We start from the raw sequence: 22,188 nt of genomic DNA on the forward strand, positions 1-22,188 counted from the left end.
ATACATAAATGGACATACATGTTTCATTTTGGTTACATGCATGTGTGTAAATGTGTGCACATACATAGATGCACACTATGAAATGCAAGGTCGAATGGAGTGAGTCGCACTCGCACACTTTTTTGTGAGATGAAAATCTTAATATTCGCACGCACGCATAGCGCACACACACACACACACACACACACGTTCAACTATAGCCTTTAGATATGGTAGTCCAACATTATGGACATGATATTCATTCAATAGCCATCTATTCCACAAGGTACTTTAAGAAATGGCAATGTGACTTCAAATGTATTATGGACTAAATTAGACAAACATTTCAATTTGAGATGCATTTACATACATGTATACAAACCACTCATATTGATATCATGCAACACCCCATGGCCTGCAAGAAAGCTAGATAGACCACACAATTTAGCTTTGAAGGCGACATGGTAGATTCCTAAACATTTGCCAAATGGGATCGCCATATACTCAATGATGACCATTTCAACGATTTAACTTCAAAATGCATATTTAACTTTGACATATTTTGTCAATTGCAACAGCAAGGTAAAAAATAAGAGAGCCTCTTAGTTATGGAAGTGTAGGTCATTGGATGGATCTATCCCCAATGTATATTAGCCCTACTAGAATTTTCTAGTTAAATTTATCAAATTTAAGACTCTAAATGTTAGCCCACGTGAATTTTGGCTGAATTTAGCTACAAATATGCCTGAAACCTGAATCAAATCTCTTCTTAACAATATTGATACCAAGGAGATGCTGAGTCAAAGCCTCATATAATAACAAAGACTTGGTTGCTCGAGAGAAAATCAAATAAGGCCTACCTTTTGCTAGAGCTGAAGACGCAATGCTGCATCATAGGGTGCTATAAAGTCGATACCATTATTATAGGAAGACCAAAATCCAAAGTACAGCCTAGCAGCATCGATGAAAGGCACCCAATTGGAAAGAAGAATTGACAGCCCCTTCACTGCATACAAAAGGTCGTCTCCTTGACAAGCAAGGTCTTTAGCCCATTACTATGTTGTTAAAAACTAAGAGTGGACTTGTCATGCCTTGTCAATGACAAGCATGAAGCTGGGCATGTACCACTCATACTGACCCAACCATCAAACAAAAAAGTCTCACTTCATTGCGGGCTTATAGATCATGACTCTTTCAATTTGCAATTTGAGAAAGTCCATACCACAAGGACCTTCCCATTAACAACCCTTGTTTATAGACGTTAACATTATTGCTTTTGCATCAAGATCCGCCAAGTATTGAGTAAGAGTCCATACACCTACATTACATCTCAAGCATTCTTGCAGACTATTCATGAACTTTCTCAAATCTTGGAGAGCAAAAGGTACACTACGATTTACTTCATGGCCACAAACCACCTGTGTGCCTTGCATGATATACAATACAAAACGAATCAGGGGTGCAGAGCACAGCAAATGCTCCCGCTTCTTGCACAAACCCTTATATAAATGAGTGAGGAGAGAGCGGAGTAACCAGTCGCATATATTTCCTCAGTCCTTCATTTGTGAGATTCCAACTCCTTCCGTGCTAAAAAGAATTAAACGTTTGCACATAACCTGCCCTTGACAAGATAGCCCTTCAACTTTTAATGAAAATTATATAGAGGGCCCTAGCTCTGACAGGGATAGTGGTGTCAGGGAGTGGTACTTGACACAACCCTATGCACTTGCTGACATTGGATTTCTGTTGCCTTTACTATGAACTGGTACAAATCGACTCCACAAATCGTGGACACAGTGAACTATGAATGGAGGAAGGATTATGCGTAGTACATGTACAAGCTGTTTGATGAAGCACAGGCTATTACATTCGCATACGGATGCCAGGCCATGTGCAGAAGCTTTGACTTAAAATCATATGCTCCCCCATTAAATTCGCTGCCTGAGTTCTCATCACGTGTTCGATATGCCATCAGATAAAGAAGGGCTAAGGTGCAATTTCAATTTTAAGCAATCCCAGGCATCATAGGATACATTTAATGATCACGTCAGGGAGATAAAACGTCAATAGCATTCAAATTTTAATCAAAAAGCATTGAGAAATCATGCACCTCTTTTACTACGTCGTGCAAAGTTTGTCAGACTTCTTGCAGGTTGTGTTGAAGTCTGTAAATGCTGCCATCTGCTAGTAACAGAATGGAAAAATGAATTTAGGCAATCAATCCAACATATCAGAAGAGACACCTATGTAAAACCCACTTTTCTCAGCTAAATCAAGACCTAGTATAAGTCATATCAAGTAAATAGCCTTTCAGAATCTAATAAACAATAACCAATTTTCATAGCAAAGCTTTTTACTCTTTACTTGCTTGGCTGTTTGCTGGCTTCCAAAGTAGTTGCCTCTTCGCTGCCAGAAACAGCCCCAAAAACACGGAACAAATTACTGCAATGAACCCACAATATGTCAAGCCACGCCTGTCCCAAATAAGCTGGTGTTAAGTCTTGCCTTTACATATACTATTATGTTCACATTGAACCTTTGAAACAGGAACAAAGCAACTTATGTATCTTGGGAGTCATCAGAGAAAAGAAAGAGAGTTGAGTGTGCATGCATGTGTAGCAAACCTGTAAGAGCCTGTTGCTACCCGGAGGCCATCTCCACTCAGACAACACTCGAACTTGTCGAATATCGAGTCGTTTTCATACAGGTCACATAACTGCAAAGCAAAGGCGACACTCTTGTCACATATACATATACGTAGATTGCCACATCAGAATCCACGAAACCATCATATAAGCAATCCACACAATAGCCATGTCGTAGGCCACCCCCGCTCGAACATACCAGCTTGCTGCTTCCTCAGCAGTCTTACCCAGATGCCTCACATCAAAACCTATCTCAACACCATTTTTGATACCAAATCCTAGATGTGTGATCTTTTCATTCTGATTTTGGCATAAAGATAGATGACACTCTACCCTTAACAAGTACAAATGGTATGCAGATCACAGAACTTAAAAAGTCGGGGCACACAATCAGGTCAGAGCAGAGCGGAACAAAGGCACCTGGAGCTGGAATGCCACAAGGCAGCAAGGCACCAAAGATAGGCCAGAGAAAGTCTGCACACTGGTCGGGTATTTCAGGAGAGTCTCCAAGCCTATAAAAGGCTCCTCAGTCTTGAGACTACTGTATCCTATCATTCTATCAAGCGACCAAGTTCTGGCTGTCTACCAGGGCAACAGGGAGGCTGAGGGATCATCCAGATGCTTAGCAGTACAGCATGCAGATCACCTACAGGGTACAGAGCAGTACACTGCGATTAGGGTTTACAGGTTCTCAGAAATTGGCTGCAGTTCCAGAGCAGCAAACAGTGGAGCACTCATCTACAGGTCTTCTTCAAACAGTGGAGCACTCCTCTACAGAGCTTGTTCAAACAGTGGAGCACTGTTCCAGAGCAACAGACACTCATCTACAGGTCTTCTTCAGGAAGAGCAGCAGTAAGGAGTGTCACAAGAAAGCCCATAGAGGCTCTACGAGAGCACACAGGCTGAAGTGTTTTGAATGTGCCCACGAGGACGTAGGAAAACAGATTTTGGAGTCACACACATCTAGGCAGCACCCTGCTGATAGATGGTGGCACACTGTGTCCTCATTTTGTATATGGTTTGGTACATCTTCGGACAAATTTACTCTCTCTCTTCAGTTCAGTGCATTTACTGTCTGCACATCTCTCTCTCTACACTAGTACACACTTAGGAAAGAAGTTTGATTTAAAATTAGAACTGTGTGATTCCTGGGAACTACATCTTTGTTTCAACTTCTGCTTTGCGGGGAGCGTTGGCTATACCAAGCAACCTCACCCCCGATTTCTAACAATAAGGTTTACGTCTCTAAACTACTTGAGATTATTCTTCAGTGTCCTTGGCATGCCTCAATTTTTGTATCAAATCTTTTGGGATTTCTCCGTAGCCCACCCTTGGCTCATTTTTAGCCCTTCCAAGCTTTTCCTCAAGGCATCATTTTCGCTTTTTAAAGATTCTAGAGTGTTTTGAGTCCAGGCTTGTTGCCCCTTCTTTGAGTTCTTGCATCTCAGTTTCATGTGCAAAGTCAATGGAGGCTTGTTCCTCTTCCTTCCTCCTCAAATTTCCAAGCTCCACTCCGACGCTTTGACGTCGGAGGCTCACTTTACTTTTGTTTGAGAGCGTCATTCCTCTTTCAGAGTATCAAATTGTCTCCAGTCCACTGAGGCATAACCCCATGATATCTTTAATCAAACCCTTCATTGATTGCCGTGGCATTGACCATTTCCACTAATGCCTTTGGCATCAGGATCTGGACCAGGTAGCTTGGGCTGCAGCATATAAATTGCGCATTAAGCAAGTTCGTGCTCTATTTTACATACTTCTCATGCCATTGATGTGCCAACCACTAGTCACTTTCAAATTTTGAACGTCAATTATGCTCAGGTGGGACCTTGTCTATGTAACGGGCCTATAACAAATGTTGCCTACCATGTGGCACTACCAATGTCATCTAAGCATATAGAAACCCTAATTTGTCTACATAGGCTTACTTTTGTCTTGTCTTTGTGTTACTGTCTTACACACTCATGTACGTCATGTACCTCTCTGATTGTGAGAGTCCAATCAATATTTTCTCCTGTTCTCTGCATCCATTTGCTCCACAACACATTCCAATATAGGTTGCCATAAGCTCTACCCTATACCCAGGCCCTAGTGGTGTAGAGCCTAATTTTCCTAGGCCCACATCTAGTTTTATTTATCCTACATTAGTCGGAGGGTTGAGGTTTCAAGACTCCCAAGGCAATGCATGCGCTGCAGGCAGATGGGACACCTTGCAAGAGCTTGCCTAGGCCATACAGGTAGACCCAATACCCATCCATCGCCTCATATAGAACAATAGCGAGAGGGCCATGCTGCCAAACCTCCACTCTCCAATAGACAGCAACATGTGACCCAGGCTCCTTGGGTTGAGCCTTCCCAGAAGGCTTAGACTCAAGTGGAATGAAGAAAACTAGGCAGCCGCAGTTGGGAACCTGTTCTGTATTTCTGGGGCTTCAACTTTGCTTCCCAGGGGAGGAGCAGTGGACCCCCTTATTCTTCGATCTAATGATGAAGGATCAGATGTTTAGGATGATGGATCATGGAGGAGTGGTTGGGGCAGCAGAGAAAGGAGTTGTGGATCACGCATGGACACATGCCTACTTTCTAGTTGGCTTTCTCTAGCAGCAAGCGAGGCTTGGTCCTTGTAGCAGCCATGGTCTGCTTAGGTCCAGAGGAGCAGCTCAGGCAGGTTGCACATTGACCCCTAAACCCATGCGCCAGTCAGCTAGGCGTGGAGACCTCCTTTTCAATGCAATGGGCACTAAAGGTAGGCATAGAGCCATTCATGCCTCTCATGCACCGTCGCATGGACATGCACTACTAAAACATCTAATCCCCCTCCAAAAACTCAAGTCTACACCCGTTACACAAACTTCATGCATAGGAAGGCCTTGTTTCCCCCCCAAAAAAAACTTGCCCATGAGTTGGGCCATGGTGAGTTGAAACATGCATGGCCTTCATGATCAGGCACGGCAACAACCACATCAATTGATACTTCACCAAACGAGGTGGAGCCTCATTCTCGGCAATGCCCTCTACCGAGCAGAGTACTTGGGAGCTGTTTATCTTCACGATCAATGGTCGTGACCGCTCGAGAGAGGCGGAGTTCTCTAGACTTGCCGATAGTCTTTGCTACTCCTCCAGTTAGTGGTGGCATGATGGTCTACTGGAAGAATTGACAGATTCAACGTGGGGGATTGGGCAATGCATAGAGGGGGTGCCACGGAGTATTTTTGGCAAGGATGACGATGTCTAATCACTCCCCGATTGTGATGCACCTAGACCAGCCCCGTCGTGGACTCCCACAAAAAGGCGGTCCACATTTATCATGCTTGGTTATAGGAGAAGGAGGTGCAAGCCGTAGCAAAGATTTGGTAAGCAGCCGGAGAGCCCCCCGAGGTTGGTTGGGCTGTTTGGGTAGCCAAGGCGATTCACAAGGAACAATTGAGGAGTTTTAGGCTCAAGCTTTACATCAATATCATTTTCTCAGAGAGAGAGAGAGAGAGAGAGAGAGAGAGAGAGAGAGAGAGAGAGAGTTGAGACAAGATTTGGCTTCCATAGAGCATCTTAGGGAGCAAGACCTAGCCTCACAATGGCTAGCACACCAATATGAGAGTGCTCAACTAGACCTTAGGCCACAAAGATTTGTAGGGAAGAGTTCCCATATCACTCCTCCAGGGCACATTGGGTCCACTGGTCCTCGCTCAACAAGGACTTAGCTTCAGCAGTTGTGAGATGAGAGTGAATAGATGCACTCAGACCCCCAAGAGATTCTAGAGATGACCTTTGACTTTTCTATCAGTAAATGTTTCAGTCCGAGGACAAGTCTCTAGGTCCTTTCAACCCGAGAGGCAACCTGGGCCCACATCCTATCAAAGGTATCCCCGAGCATGAGTAGACAAGTGGATGCTCCTTTCACTAATAAGGAGCTCTTGGAGGCCCTCAAGGCCCTCCCTCCATAGAAGTACCCTGGAGAGGATGGATTGACACCGTCCTTTAGGTGCTTTAGGGAGTATATTCACACTCCACTGTGTTTGTATTTTCAAAGCAATTTTGGCTCTGGAGCCCAGTCATTGAGTTGAGGGTGGATTTGTTTGATCCCAAATGGGGGGGGGATTGATCATATATTCAACAATGGCATCCGATCACCTTGTTGGATAGCACTTACAAGATCTTAGCCAAGATCTTGAGCCTATAATTACAACTCCATCTTGCCAATATCATACATGACACGCAAACAGTTTTTGTTCACGAACACAATATCCTGGACAACATCTTTACCTTTTGGGAGATAGTGGATTGGTCCTGCGAGGAGTCTTAGCCTATCGCAGTCCTTCGAGAAGCATATGGCAAAGTGGAGTGGTGTTTTCTGAACGCCACCATGCAGAGAATGGGTTCTCAGACATATGGATTTGGGGTTCTCTGCCTCGTATTCAAGGGGTGCCAGCCATATGCTTATTGGGGGTCACATGGGGAGGCTTTTCCTTTTCCCTCGCAGTACTGAAGGGCTGCCCTATTGTGCCTTTCTTGCCTCTCTTTGTGACAAAGGTACTAGGCTATTTTCTGTGCCCCATGTCACGGGCCTCACTGAGCTGCAGCTCCCAATCCATCAAGAGGAGAAGCTACTGGACTCAAATTTTGTAAATGGCATGGCACTCTTTGTGGAGGGCATGGGCCTGCATGGCAGAAAACCTAGAAGGGGTCTAGGGAGCCCAAGAGAGAAATTGTTGGAAAGTGTGCGGCCAAGCTTTTATATTGGATCTTGGCCAAGCTTTTACATTGGATCTCTGCTAAACTCTCATGTTGGTGTTTTCACAAGGGATGCATGGGATAACTTAGGCATTTAATGCACAATCTCTTGTGGGTACATCGGACTGCACAAGGAAACACTAGAGCCAGGGTCAATTCGTAGACGGTGATCCTACCCCAAGCAAAGGGAGGACTTGGTATTATTGACTCTGAGATGCAGAGCAGAGCCCTTTTAGGCAAGTTGGTACTGCAGGGTTTCACTCCAGCTCGTAGCTCCGGAGGCTCTTGCTCTAGAGAGGGCTTCTCAAGAACAGAGCCAATAATGGCAACCGTCCCACAAGTGGATCTTTAGAAAGGCTCCTCTCACATCGAAGAGCTCACTCTTGATGCGGAATCTTCTGTACAGCTTGACAGCGCTGGTCTAAAGGACTCATTAGCTCAGCCATGGGTGTTGTGAGGAGTTTCAACGACAGCCCCTCTCTGGCACCCGGAGGTTCGACATCAGAAGAGTTTTATGCTGGGGCTGTGGACGGATATTGGTTGGGCACAATGGGATAGTGGCCCAACCAGTTCATTCAGAGCATGGAGCCGACTCCCCATCAAGACAGAGGCACAAGTAAATTCCCTCTCTCATCTGAGGAGGGCAATATTCGAACATTGGAGATTGACTTTGCCATCCCAGAGTCTTGGTGGGAGGGTTTTCCCAAAGCCTCAGCCCCCCAACGCTAGTATGGGTAAGTTTCTAGGACAGGGGTGCCTTGAGGATCTAGTTAAGAGAGGGGCTCAAAGGCCTTCTTCAACCTGAGATAAATAGAGACCTAGAGTTGGATGGGACCATGGATTTGCTTGAGGGCAAAGATCAGGGTAATAGGACACCTGGGTAAGGGCTGGACCATTGACCCAACTCCGCTGCCACCACCCATACTAGGTCCATAACCCCCACTAACTTGCATCGCCCCAGTCAATCAAGTTTTGGTTGAAGAGTTGCCCAACAACTGGGAGGAAACGAATCCTGATCATGGACCTCATGATTATTGGAGTGGAGCCCTCTTCTCGAAGATCGGCCTCTGATGGGGTTGAACTAGCCTGAGATGTGTCATGAGTACTGGGTGGCATAGTTGCATTTAGTAATTTGTTAGGCCCTTCTTTCCTTTCTTTTTCTGAAGTCTCTTGATCGAGCTTCATCCGCACATGTGGCTTATATTTCCGAAACTTCTTACGTTGGGAACTGTGGGGTAACTTTTCCACTGGTAAGGTGTTTCCAAGTAAGGGTTCATGTGCTGCACATACTCCTTCCAGTCCCTCAGGGGACCATTCAAGAGGTGGTGGTTTTGATTTTGAGGGGACTGCCTTTGCAAGATACAATTCCACAATCCGTGTTTGGACTCGTTCGAATTCATTGAAGTGCTCGGCCTTGGCTCTTCTGCGATTTCCTCCTGCAGTTTTCTTGCGGGATCGTCTGCTGTTATGCAACTGTGGAGGTTCAACTTTTGGGAGCTCAACTGCCATTAGGGCATGCAGAATGGCTAGGTCATTATCAAAGATTTGATCTTCAATTGCAGCATTCGCAGCCTCTGTTTCAAGGTCCCAAGGAAAATCTGAGTCATCATTGGTATGGGTACCTTCTTCAGGTTCATTACACATCCTCGGCTCTAATACGGATCTGATGGTAGCCACACTTAAGATCTATCTTACTGAAAATTACGGCTCCATGTAATGCATCTAGCAAATCATCGATCCGAGCCATCGGATACCTATGCTTATTAGTGATATTATTCAATGCTCTGTAATCTATACAGAGGCGAAAAGTATCATCTTTCTTCCTCTTTAATATCATTGGCGAAGCAAAAGGTGAAAAACTGGGTTGAATCTGCCCCAGCTTGAGGTATTCTTCCAGTTGTCTTCGCACCTCAGCTTCCTCTGTAAAGCTTAATCTATAGGGAGGTCTATTTACAGGTTTTGCCCCCGGGATAAGCTCAATTTTATGTTGAACATTCCGCTCTGGAGGTAACCCATAAGGTAACTCATCCCTAAAACAATCACAGAACTTCTCCGATATCTCTTTAGCCAACTCGGCCATTTCCCCATCTTGGGTAGCCTCAGTGCTAGCCGATGCATCATCAATCAACTCTACCGATGCTATACACAGACACAAAAACTCTTTCGGAGTCTTCCGAATTTCCATGGCTGAAATCAATGGTCCTCGAGGTAAATCCTTTTCACCTCGCAAAACATATTCTACCTCGTTCATCTTGAGCTGGTAAATATGCTTTTTCCAATCAATGGCTGGATTTTTCCAAAAATGCCAAGCCATACCTAGCGCTATATCTGCGTGAGCAAGCCTGGTCAACTCAAAGTCCAGCTTCTCAACATAGTCATGTATTCGAAGTTCCAACTGGGTAACCCTTTGGTCCCATACTTCAGTTGAACTTCCATCCGCCATCCTGACCGTATAAGCATAATCAGACAGACTAGTTTTCAACTTGAGCCTCCTAATAAGCTTCGAGTTAATTACATTGTGTGTTGACGCTGAGTCGAACAACACAATCACATCATGATTGGCTACTTGCCTTTTCATTTTAATCAACTCGGGCTCATCGAAGACTGTATACCCCGTTGCTGCGGGCTTTGAAAGGATGTTATCAGGTGCACCGCTTACTAACTTAGTAACAGACACACTTAACAACACAGGTACTAACCTCTGAGAAGGTCCCGCCAATTGCATCTGCATATGTTCCGCATTGGGACTCTCCTGCATTTCCGCGTCGCATTCAGATATTATCATATTGGCCGTGCGACGGTCTTTGTTTAGTGGACAATCTTTCCACTGATGTCGCTGAAGGCAGCCGAAGCACAATCCTTCTTTTCTAGCATTTTCTTTTTGCTCAGGGGTCAACGAGGACTTTGACCAAACCCAGGCTGCCATTGGAGTTACTTTCCTTTTCACCCCAACGGTGGTACTTGTCTTTGCTTGTCCCTCAACCGGCTTCACCTAACCGGCTTCACCTGCTTGGTTTGGCCACTTGGCTGCGAGACACTTGCCTTTGAAGTCCATTTCCTCTGAAATCCCCCTTTTCTCGGGTACTCATGCTGAGTCCCTGCCTACACAAACCCACTAGGTCTGCCTCTGGCATCCTCATAGTTCAGGGCTACTGCAATATATTCATCTAATGTAGTCACATATTTAGCCCGAACTTCCATTTTAATCTTGTCGTTCAGTCCATAGATATAGTCTTTCAACTGAACCGACATAGGGAGAGGGTCTGTTATTTTCATAACACATTCCCTAAACTTGTCAGTGTACTCTGCCACCGACAAATTCCTATGGCGAAGGTTTCTATAAGCATCCCAAGCTCGGGACTCTTCGTCAAGTGGAAGGAAGTGTTTCTTAAATTCAGCCTTAAACCCTTCCCAGGTGGTAGGGGCAACTTGATCTTTCTGTTGTTTGATCCACCACCTATCCACTGCCTCAATAAACAAGTGAGTGGTCTCGCGGATTTTCTTTAGATCAGATCTAATTTCACAAATGGCGAAGGCTTCTTCCCACTTGTGTAACCAAACCTCGATCACATCAGAAATGTGCTCGGTCATCCAACCAGCGTACTTCTCCTGTCTATAGTTGGCAATATTAGGTACCCTGACCTTCACACGCTCTGATAAGTGTATACTGGGCTCTCGCTCTGCTGGAGCTTTGCCCTTTTCATTTCTAGATGGTCTAGCCGACAAGGCTTGCACCATCTCCCTAATTTCATTTTGACCAGCGTTCACTTGAAGTTGCTCGTTCATGATCTGTTGTAAGGCATCTTCTAATACAGAAATCCTACCCACCAGGGTAGGTGTTATGTGATGGGACACTTGTTGCGTAGATCGTGCTCTAGATTCACCAGGATTTACCCTAGAATCTTGTCCCTCTGCCTTTTTTCTTTTAAAAAGGAAAAATAGGTTTTTTTTCTTTTTTCTTTTTTCTTTTTTTTTTTTTTCACTTCGAATTTCCTTCTACTGTAGAGGAATAAATCGACTGCAAACTCTGCTGTACAGGATTAGATCGGCTGCAAACTGGAAACTAAAATTTTATACAGAAGGAAAAAATGATGCTCCTTCAGGAATTGCAGATGTCCGAACTTCCCTCTTCTGCCAAAGCCTTTACAAGTCTCGAAAATCCAAGCCTGCTCTCTGTTTCGGAATCAGCCTCAGCCCACGGGTTATGTACGTGACCACAAACGCTCCCTTCTAATCTCGTCGTCCAACGTATAGCAATTCAGGTACTATAGAATCTGAGAATCCTAAAGCTTTCGCACTCGCAGGTTGGAAGTGGATTGGATTTGTGTTTTTTTCAAAGCTGACAAAAGGATCGCACGTCATCCAGACTGAAGACACGCTCTTTCGAAACGATTTTTCCTTCATACAGCTCATTTGAGTGGCCAGCCATCGCATTCTTTGAGTTACATTCTGTACAAATATTTTCAAGCGGGTGCTCCAAATGATACGCTTCCTTATCTCCCTCTCTCTTGCTTTCTCGTCAACCGAACCAAAAATGCGTGGCTTATCAATTGTCGCAGGAGCGTAAGGTTCCCTTTCTCATCAGCAGCTCTACGCTGGGAGATCACTATCACCCAAGGCTTCCGTCAGTCGCACCGTCGTGCACCTCTTTCATCTGGCAGTGCATGCTTTGGTTTGGGTCATGCGTCCTAGGCTTCATCAGCAGCTCGCACACCGCTATTAAGGAATTCGCCATTGTTTGGTGTAAGGTTTGCAAGCAACGAATTATCCAGGAGGCAAGGGATGAAGGAGAATTCCCGCCTGTGTTACACGCCCACGCTTGTGATTCAAGCCTTCGTTTTCCGCCATGCGGTTTCTTACAACCTTACGAAAAATGCATATTCCCGTTGTTCGACGTCTTGCTTCCTTCACTAGGATCGTCACAGCCTTGAAAGGATATGAGCCTAGGCTCTGATACCAAATGATACATTCACAACTGGTCTCACATTCTTTCTGTCGATTCACGGACGAAATTCTCAGGTGTTGGCATCCCGAATATCCTCCCAGCCTCCTTGTGGATTGCATGTACACAAAAATACGTAACTTTATTTCCTTCATGCCTATCCACAAGCCCTCAGTTCCCTAGATGGTTCCCTCCTCCACATGTCATCATTCTAGACCTTTAGCTTGGTACACCATTTACCCCTCTCTTGGGGCACAATTAAAACATTTGCCCCTTGGCATTTTTACACATTTAGGTGCACCTAGGCATGAGCACTCAGAACCACCTAGTCGATGCCAATACACCCTCACCTAGGACCTTGGCAGTTACTTCCCTTCACCATTTAATTTACGCACATAAAATATTACAGAAGTCGGTCATCTAAGAGAATGCCCACCGATCTTTCCGAGGTCATGCTATCTCGGCTAGAGCATAACACACAGAGGATGCAGCGGGACTTCACTTAGGGGATGGCTATGTGGCCGACGTAGGGGGGTCACTTACAGGATCCAGGGTCAGCCGGTCTTTCAGCTAGAGACATAGCATGCACGCCTCCTCTCCACGGCACCTTATGCCATTGCGAAGGGACAGCTTATGGAAAATATTATGAGAGACAGTGTCCAGCATCAATGCTTGGGAATCTTGGTTTCCCGCTACAGTTTTGTGATGGTGGCCACTGGTAGCCACCCTAGTTGCCATCTGGCAAGACATTATCTACATCCTGCACACCACATGGGAGCATGGGACGACAAGATCTCGAGCGATCACTGAGAAGTGCGCATGTTTCGGCAAGGCTTGGAAATCTTGATTTCTCGCTGCAGCTTTGTGATGGTGGCATCTAGGTTCCCCTGACAACCACCCTAGTTGCCATTTGGCAAGACATTCTTTACAACCGACACACCACATGGGAGAGTGGGATGTCAAGATCTCAAGAGCAACCGTTAAGAGGCGGCACATTTCTACGACGTTTGGCTTGCAGGTGTCTTCTATGTATTAATCAAGCAAGGCATCCGGTGGATGTTGTTGGAGGTCAACATCTCCTGATGTCACCATAGAGAGAGAGGGACTTTGTTGTGGGTGTGCCCGCCCCCATGAGCAAAGAGTAGGGTATAGAGGTTTCCCCAACCCTGGGGGCCTAGACATGTGAGCAAAGGGTAGGGTATAAAGGTTTCCCCAACCCTGGGGACCTAGACATGAGCAAAGGTGGGCATGTTTCAGGCAGGGGAGCAGCTCGTTTTATGGCTGTGTTCAGCCCATATGGTAGGGCCTCAGGTCGTCGCCCTCTAGAACCTGCTGGTCGGGGGTCTACAGGAGGGTTGCCCCAAATATGGGCCCCTTGCAGCCCATCTTATAGGGAAGGAGCCCTCATTGGTATTTTGGCATCTCAGTGTGGTGTCTCTTGAGCAAGGTTGAGCAGTTCCTGAGATCACTTTAAGTTTCTCTCACCTTTCTCTCTCCTTTCTTGTTTGGTGTGTGTAAGGTTGGCTCTCTCTCTCTTCACTTCCGTTCATTTCTGCTGCACTTCTCACAGATGTATATTCCTCCACCTTGGGTATTGGCTCTGATTTAGAGACTTCCTAGGCAGTGAGCTGGGTTCTCTGAAAACAGGCTGGTTGATAGCCAATTTTCTTTTGGTTTCCCATGATCAGCGACTCATCGATTTCTGACTTTGTATGGTTGGTTTTTCAAGCATTAATAGACATTCTTTTCTCTGCGGAAAAAAAAACCTATGCTCTAACTAGAAGCAAGGGAAGAAGGACGCTCATAAGAAGTCATCTGCGCACTATGAACTTTCACAAGGCATAACCTTTTATTGAATCGCAAATCAAGGTATCCAATGCTCGTATAGTTCCTAAACTGCCTCCTTGTAACTACTCATGGGTTCTTGTAGGCAGTTAGCCAAACATATCATGTAATGTCCCATAGATGTTATGCTCAAGTCGAGATAACATGACCTTGGAAGGGTCAATCAGCATTTCCCTTTAGAGGACCGACAATTGTAAGGAAATTGTATTTACGCTTTTATGTATATAATCAAAGGGATTTAATGTCAAGGTTGTCGATGGTAAGGGTGATTTGCATGACTAGATGAATATAAAGGCCAAAGGCCTAGGTGTTCCTATTCAAATATTTTGCCTAGGGCAAATTATTTTTAAAGAATCCCAAGAGGGGGTAAAAAGGGGCATCTAGAAAAGCATTAATAATGGACATGTGGTAATCTAGATTCATCTAGGGAGATTGGGGGCTCTACAGAAAAACATAGATGAAATGAAACGATAGAATTATTTGAATCGTGTGAGAGCTCTACAAAGCATGAGTGGGAAATTTATTGCAAACCACCCCTGATAATGCGTGTCTGAAGGTGAATAACAGCATGGGTGGTTTTCGGTAGAAGACCGGTTCGCGGCAAAGGATCTGTGATGGCAAGATGTTCCAAATTATAAGTTTCACGGACTTGCAGGGATATCTCCGTTAACTGATATTGAAGGATCATCTCACCAGGGGGCTCTCTACTCACTTCTCGACTGAGTTTCTTAAACTTTTCAAATTTTGGAGTTTTTCAGGTTACAGTTTTCGGTGTTTGTAGCTAGTTTAAAATTTGCAGGTATTTCACTAGCATAGGGAAAAGTATTCATGGTTTGCATCTGGGTATATGCCAGGATAGCTGTTGTCTTGAACATTTGAAGTTTTACTTGCTGATTTGTACATTCCAAGTTAATCGGAGGTTGGGATTTCCAGTTGTAAATATAATTTCAGACAATGTTTATAAAAAAAACAAAACCAACCAACCCAGGCAGAGTTAAACCTTTTAGACTTAAGATTTTATGGATAAAGACAAAGCTGTAGCAATGGAAGTTGAAGAAGAAGCCCCACCAGAATTGCGACCAGTTGAAGCCAGAAAACTCATAATCAAATCTGCACCCTATCAACTCATAGTCAGCCAACTCTATAAAATGGGAAAAGATCAAATCCTGCGCAGATGATATCTGCACACCAATCTGGAACAACATCTATTTGAAATAGTGTGGCATCTGTGAGACGCTAGTTTTACTAATCCACTTCTTCTTAAACCCACTCTTTTTTGGGTACTCATACCGAGTCCCATCTTGTACAAACCCTCTTGGCTTGTTACCTTTGGCATCTCCATAGTTCAAGGCTATGGCTATTGCTTCATCTAGAGTGTTGGCATATTTAGCCCAAACTTCCATCTTGATTCTATCATTTAGTCCCCAAAAGAAATCCTTTACTTGCACCCACTGAGGAAGAGGTTCATAAATCTTCATTACACATTCTCTAAATTTATCAATGTATTCAGCCACTGACAAAGACTCCTATACTGATCCCAAGCTCGAGATGCTACGTCAAGAGGCAAGAAATGTGTTCTAAATTCTTGTAGGCCATCTTCTGGTGGTTCTAGTGATGCCCTATAGGCCATGGTATGTGCCTTGTAGGCATAAGTATAGGCACTTATAGTGTTAGTGCCTTTTAGGCCACATAGGACACTTAGTCCTATGTGACACCTAGAACACTTAGTCCTAGGTCTAGGTACAAGTACTTTGTACTTGTGTATTTTCTTTTTATCTAAACCTTGACGTGACCACTGATCTATCAACTCGTTACGTACCTGCACTCTCTCTTTCTTCGTTTCGCACCTTCAGTGGTATCAGAGCAGGTATTGCTCTTGTCTTCCAATTCTCCTCAGCCCCCGAGTCCTCCATTGCTCATTGGGAGTCTGCTGCCCTGCTGGTCGTCACATTTCCAGCTTGTTCGAGGCTCTTCAGCTACTGCCCAAGATCCAGGCGTCCAGCTTCCACAACCTCTTACAGATCCCTCCAAAGGTGTAACTGCATTTCCTTCTATACAGTCATACAAGCGTACGAAAGGTCTCGTACCTGTCCCGTACTGCATATAGTACCTGCGCCGTACAGCCCGTACGTGAGCAGACGTGCATCGATGTACCTACGCGTGGAACGTACCTGCATCGCCGTACGTTGTACCGTACATTGCGTCGTACTTGATCCATACATCGCGCATATTCCGTACATGTACTTCCGTACGTCGTACCGTACACAGCGTCGCACCTGATCTGTACATTGCGCATGTTCCGTACCTGATCAGCCGTACTTACGTACAGCCACCGTACTTTCGTACCTTCAGTGGTATCACCTGCAGATCAGCCGTCAACTTCTTGTGAAATTTGGGACTTTTGCAGGATATTGGCAAATTTGGGGCTTTTTAGTTCTTTTCACCTCCTTTGGTTGCAATTTCTTACAAAAATATTGGAGTTTTGGGATTTGGTCTGCAATTTCTTGTTTAGATTGCAGTACATTGGGTCAGATTGCAGGACATTAAGTTACATTTGCAAGACATTGAGTCAAATTTGCATACATTGGGTCACATTTGCAAAAATTTCAGCAAAATTTGGGGCTTTTCTGCATTTGCCCTCTTTTTGGCCTATTCGCCCTCAATAAATTTGGGGCTTTTGCCAAATTTGCTGTTTTTGCAGTGAACATTGCCTGTCAAAGTCAAATTTGGGTCAGATCTGCATTTGCCCTTTGATTTGGGTCAGAAATTTGCAGATATTTTGGGACAGCCAGCTTTTTGCAGTGATAGCCTTGAGGCTTTTGGGTTTTCAGGTCTTTTTCAAGGTATCACAGTTGCTATGGCTGGGAACAATCAATATTTATTTGGAGTTCTTCGTGAAGATGATAAGTTGGATGGCACCAACTATCCGATGTGGTCTTATTTCATGAAACATATTCTTGTTGCAAAGCATTTGTGGAATATTGTTTCTAAGGCTGATATGAGGCCAGCCACTGCTACAGTGGTTGTTTCTACTGCTGGTCCTTTTGCAGGGGGTACTCCTCCTGATGCTTCTTCCTCTAGCACTCCTGCTGTTGCTCTTCCAACTCAAGAACATTCAAGATGGGATGCAAGAGATGCAAATGCACATTCATGCATTGCTTTATCATGCAAGAGAATCATTATTCCACACATCCGGTCTTGCAGGACAGCAAAGGATGCTTGGGATAAATTGGCTTCTCTCTATCAGATTCGCTGCCTCTTCCTCTAGCACTCCTGCTGCTGCTCTTCCAACTCAAGAAGAACAGTCAAGATGGGATGCAAGAGATGCAAATGCACATTCATGCATTGCTTTATCATGCAAGAGAATCATTATTCCACACATCCGGTCTTGCAGGACAGCAAAGGATGCTTGGGATAAATTGGCTTCTCTCTATCAGATTCGCAATGAAGCTCGTGTTGCATATTTGAGAAGGCAATTACAGGAAGTGAATATGAATGAAGGTGAGTCAATGGATGCATATTTGACAAAGGTCAAGGACCTCATGGAACAACTTGCCAACATTGATGAGGTGGTGCCAAATTCACAGCTTGTTAGTACCACATTGAATGGACTGCCAGATACATATCAAGGGTTTGCTACAACCCTTCGATTAGTGGCCATGGGTAATCCAGACCACTATTCTTTTGACCAGCTAGTTACTTTGCTTTTGCAGGAAGAGCAAAGTAGAGCTAACAGACAAGCCATTATTCCTGATCATGCATTTGCTTCACAGCAGACAGGAAGAGGCAAGGCTTCCAAGCCTATGGGCAAGCCAAAATCTGCGCATAGCAGCTGCAATTCCTCCCATGCATCTAAAAATACAGCAGTTAAGGGAAAGAAGAAAAGATGCAACTATTGTCGCAAGCCTGGACATGACATTTCAGAATGCAAGAAGCGCATTGATTCGAAGAAAAAGAAAGCAGGATTGACAATTAATGCCTCACATGCTATTGAATCCCATGAGCCAGCAGATGCTTCACATGCACATGCTCTTCAGGATGATTGGTCATGGGCTGTCCATTGCTCATTTGATCCCTCCAAAGCTGATGCACTCTTTACTGCTAATGATGTTCAGTCCTCGTACTTTGATAGTGGTGCTTCCAAGCATGTCACATCCTGTAGACAGTTGTTTCATTCTCTAGCTGATGCACCTCGAGGGGGGACTGTTACATGTGCTAATAATGCTTCATATGCTGTAAAAGGAGTTGGAGATGCGCAGGTCACATCCATTTCCAGCCATCTTGTCACTCTGACAAATGTTCCTTTTGTGCCTGGCATTGAAGTCAACTTGATTTCAATTTCAGCAATTGCTACTTCAGGTTTCAGAGTAATTTTTTATGGCTACAGAGGCCTAGTATATGATCTTCGTGATGACAATGCCATAGTTCTCACTGGCACTTTGCAAAAAGGGCTTTATCACCTTGATCATCATCCAGCTGCACTTTCTATTGAAGCATTGGCTATTTCAGATTCACAGCTTGCTGAAACTCATCTTTGGCATGAGAGAATGGGCCATCTCAATTATAGAGCTCTTGCAAAGCTACATTCACAGCAGATGGCAAATGATGTACCTCAGACTCACACAGTTCCCAAACATGTGTGTGAGGGTTGTCTTTTGGGTAAGATGCATCGATTTCCTTTTCAAAAGAATTGTCCAAAACTCTCACAAAGGAAATTGCAGCTAGTACACAGTGATGTCTGTGGCCCAATGAGGACAAATGCCATTGGGGGGAATTCATGTTAATCTCCTTCCAGAAGCAATGTCAAGAGGAGAAGAAAGCTGATTTCCTAAGGAAAACAATATCAGCATGGTTCACCATAACCACACAAAAATACAGCACTACAACAAAGGAAACAATTAAATATATCTTAAGCTACTATAAAATACCTTAAAGGGGAAAGAAGATATATATCACATTCTTGAGATAAAAAATAGATGGCATGCCTTTTGACGAAGATGCTCATGCACTTTAAATGTCGCAATCGGTGAAGACTCCATGTTTACATCCCAAAGCTGTAAAAGCATCAGATTGTCAAAAGCTATAAGATACAAAGTGCAAACAAAAGCTGACTAGAAAGAGAAAACATTTGCATGCATCTTTTGCGGAAGATTTTATTCTAACAATCCTCAATTGAACACCAATGTAAGTTATAAATAAGTATACATGACTCTTGATTTCATCAACTTCGTGAGGCTTCTTCGTTTTATATACACACCAAGATCATCCAACAAAGCAATACAGCCCTATTATTGGTCCCTCCATGTCACTCTCATGAACCAAATTGACAATTGTATTCTCATATTATCAAAAATGCTAGTACAAAGTGAACACAAGACCTACAACAATAGTATATTAAAAAAGCAAATGATCAAGAAGTCTATCAAGATGTTTTCTGTAAGGCCCATTAAGAAGACAAAGCTGTTTCAATCCCTTAGAAGCTATACAAGCATCCATTATTGCCGTTTGTAAGGAAGAGGAAAGCTACAAGGGGAATAGGAGAATTAGAACAGCAGCAGAGGAAGGAGATTGAGGGAAGGGGGGCGGGGGGGGGAGAGAGAGAGAGAGAGAGAGAACGAAAAAGAAAGAAAGATATATTAACGTCCTCGAAAGACCTCGCGGGTCTATGGGACACAGTGATACACCATCAAAAAAGAACTCATACAAGCCTCTGGGGGGGGGGAGAGAGAGAGAGAGAGAGAGAGAGAGAACGAAAAAGAAAGAAAGATATATTAACGTCCTCGGAAGACCTCGCGGGTCTATGGGACAGAGTGATACAACATCAAAAAAGAACTCATACAAGCCTCTGTGGGCTAGGGCAAGGGGTGAGCTAAAGCCCCTGACAAGTACTAATCTAGTGTCTAAAAAGAATAGAATAGAGACAAAATCAGAATCTGAATCAAGAGTCAGGAGTGTCCAGATCAAGTCAAGTCAGGTCTCTCCGCTGGGCCATGAAAATGTCACGTATCTGTAACTGTCGGGCTGTCTCGCGTCTAGGTGGTGGCCGCGATCGCCTCGATCTCAATAACCGTCGGGCTACGTCGATCGTGATCCCTTGTCTCTGGCTCTGGCGGTCCCCTACAAGTAGTGTTGTGATGGGACGAACCTCAATGGTGTGCGCTCTGGTGGTAGTGCGCTCTAGTAGTCCGAAGAGTCTGGTGTGACCGACTGCTGATCCAAGCTGCTCTCATGTCGACAATCTCCTCATCCTCAACTCCACTGTGTCCAAGAGCCGTCTCGAAGGCATAGAAGTCTATAACCTGTCTCTGAGCTGGGTCTGGCTCTATATCCTGTAGTCTATCCGGTGCTGATAGTGCTCTGGCTAGTGCCTCTCGGTGTTGGCCCATCTCCATCAAGTACAACCCTTTACAAACCTGGTCCTCGAAGTGTATCAACCGAGAGAGCAGGCCGAAGCCGGTCCCCTCCTGATAATGGCAGTGATATCGCCCTCATATCTCATAGTAAACCAGGCAGATACATAGGAAGTGCTCCTCAGTCTCAACGGTATCCATGTCGCATACTGTGCAGATCTTGTGTTCTTTGGGTAGACCTACAGCTCGGCCCGCCTCAATCCTAATCTGATGGGGGGAAACTCACATCTGGCCAATGGCAATCCGGAGTGCATGTGAGACTCCTCTGTCCTCTAGATAAGGAGGTCGGATAATGAAACCGTCATCAAAGACTCTGAGGAAGTGATCACAATAGAACTGCATCTTGGTAGTGCCTCGAAGCACTGTCTCTCTAGTCGGGCCAAAGCGCTCCGGTCTCGTGTGAGTCGTGCCCTGGCAACCTGGGTCATCGAGAAAATGGGTCCTGCGAAGACCGTGCCCAAATATGTATAGGACTGTACTATCTCCACTGGCTCCCCTCTGTATGTGAAGTTGTGTCGAAGAAGCGCTGGAGGTGAGGTATTAAAGATCATGACCTTGGTCTTGCCAAGGTTGACAGCCAGGTCCCTCTCTCCGCAGAACACCTCAAGGGCGTCCAGATGCTTCTATAATCCCTCGGCCGATGAAGATAGAAGAACTATGTCGTCGGCATATAGTAATATCTGAATCACGAGGTCAACCAATGGTGAGCCCTCTCCGCCCAGTTGGTCTAGGAAGAATGTGATCTCATCGATGTAGAGTCCAAAGAGGGTCGACAAGAGAGGACAACCCTGCTTCACCCCAATCGTGCTCTCAACCCAATCTGATATACCTCCTGGGGCTCGGACTCTTCATCTGACCGACTCATATAGGCTCATAACCCCCCAAATCAACGTCTTTGGGATCTGTAGCTCGCGCAATCTCATGATGAGACGACGGGCTCATGGGACAGTGTCGAAGGCCTTCCGAAAGTCTACAAAACAAGCGTAGACTTTCTGGTGTTGGGCTTTGGCTTCCTCGATGATGGTCCGCAAAGTAAAGATATGATCCAAAGTAGAGAGTTGTCTCCGAAAACCCGCCTGCCCTAGTGCTCGCTACCCATGGAGCTGTGTGTGGTGGCTAAGTACCCTCTCTAGTACTGACCCATAGATCTTGGCCAATGTGTGGCGAATCATGAGAGTACGATAGTTCCCCGTGTCCATAGGATCCCCTACTTTGTGTATCGGGACTATGGTGGTGGTGCACCAAGTATGTGGGAAGCCGTGGCATACTGCGTGATTAAACATCCGTGCTAGGATCGGGACTAAAACCTCATGGCCATGTGCAAAGTGTTCCATCCGTAGTCCCTCATGATCTTGTGCCTTCCGATTATTCAGCCGTCGCAGTGCATCCTGTATATTCCGTGTAGTGAATAGATAACAATGTGTGGGCCTCAACATAGATGACATATCAGGCTGAGCCTGATCGGGGACATCATATAGGGAGCATGCATAAGTGTGCCACGTAGATGGGTCCGTGATAGGGATAGGCAGCTTCCTGTCTATCAGGAACCCCCATCCAGTAGTGGGGTCACCTCCTCGAAATGAGCTGATGATATTCTCCATTCTGTGTCAAAGGAAAGCTCGCCTCTTACGGCGTGTCA

The 22,188-nt window shown here is 45.0% G+C and overlaps 1 protein-coding gene across 3 annotated transcripts in view; it reads right to left on the bottom strand.

The window, feature by feature from the left end:
- Nucleotides 1-701: 701 nt before the first annotated feature.
- Nucleotides 702-22,188, bottom strand: part of LOC147881414 (serine/threonine protein phosphatase 2A 55 kDa regulatory subunit B beta isoform-like) — a 67,426-nt gene continuing 45,939 nt past the window's right edge. For 2 of the 3 annotated variants that reach the window (XM_087370085.1, XM_087370084.1), the window contains exons 10-14: nt 19,125-19,193; nt 2,604-2,695; nt 2,344-2,421; nt 2,090-2,160; nt 702-1,920 (exon numbers count right to left, since the gene is read on the bottom strand). In XM_087370085.1, the coding sequence (XP_087226211.1) occupies nt 1,799-1,920; nt 2,090-2,160; nt 2,344-2,421; nt 2,604-2,695; nt 19,125-19,193 (432 nt within the window). In that variant the 3' untranslated portion in view covers nt 702-1,798. The remainder of the gene's footprint in view (nt 1,921-2,089; nt 2,161-2,343; nt 2,422-2,603; nt 2,696-19,124; nt 19,194-22,188) is intronic. The other variant, XM_087370086.1, reaches the window with a different exon arrangement.

Source organism: Dipteris shenzhenensis, chromosome 31 (assembly GCF_047967505.1).
Source record: "Dipteris shenzhenensis isolate YYH24624 ecotype China chromosome 31, Dip_SZ_1.0, whole genome shotgun sequence".
Taxonomy (NCBI): Eukaryota; Viridiplantae; Streptophyta; class Polypodiopsida; order Gleicheniales; family Dipteridaceae; genus Dipteris; species Dipteris shenzhenensis.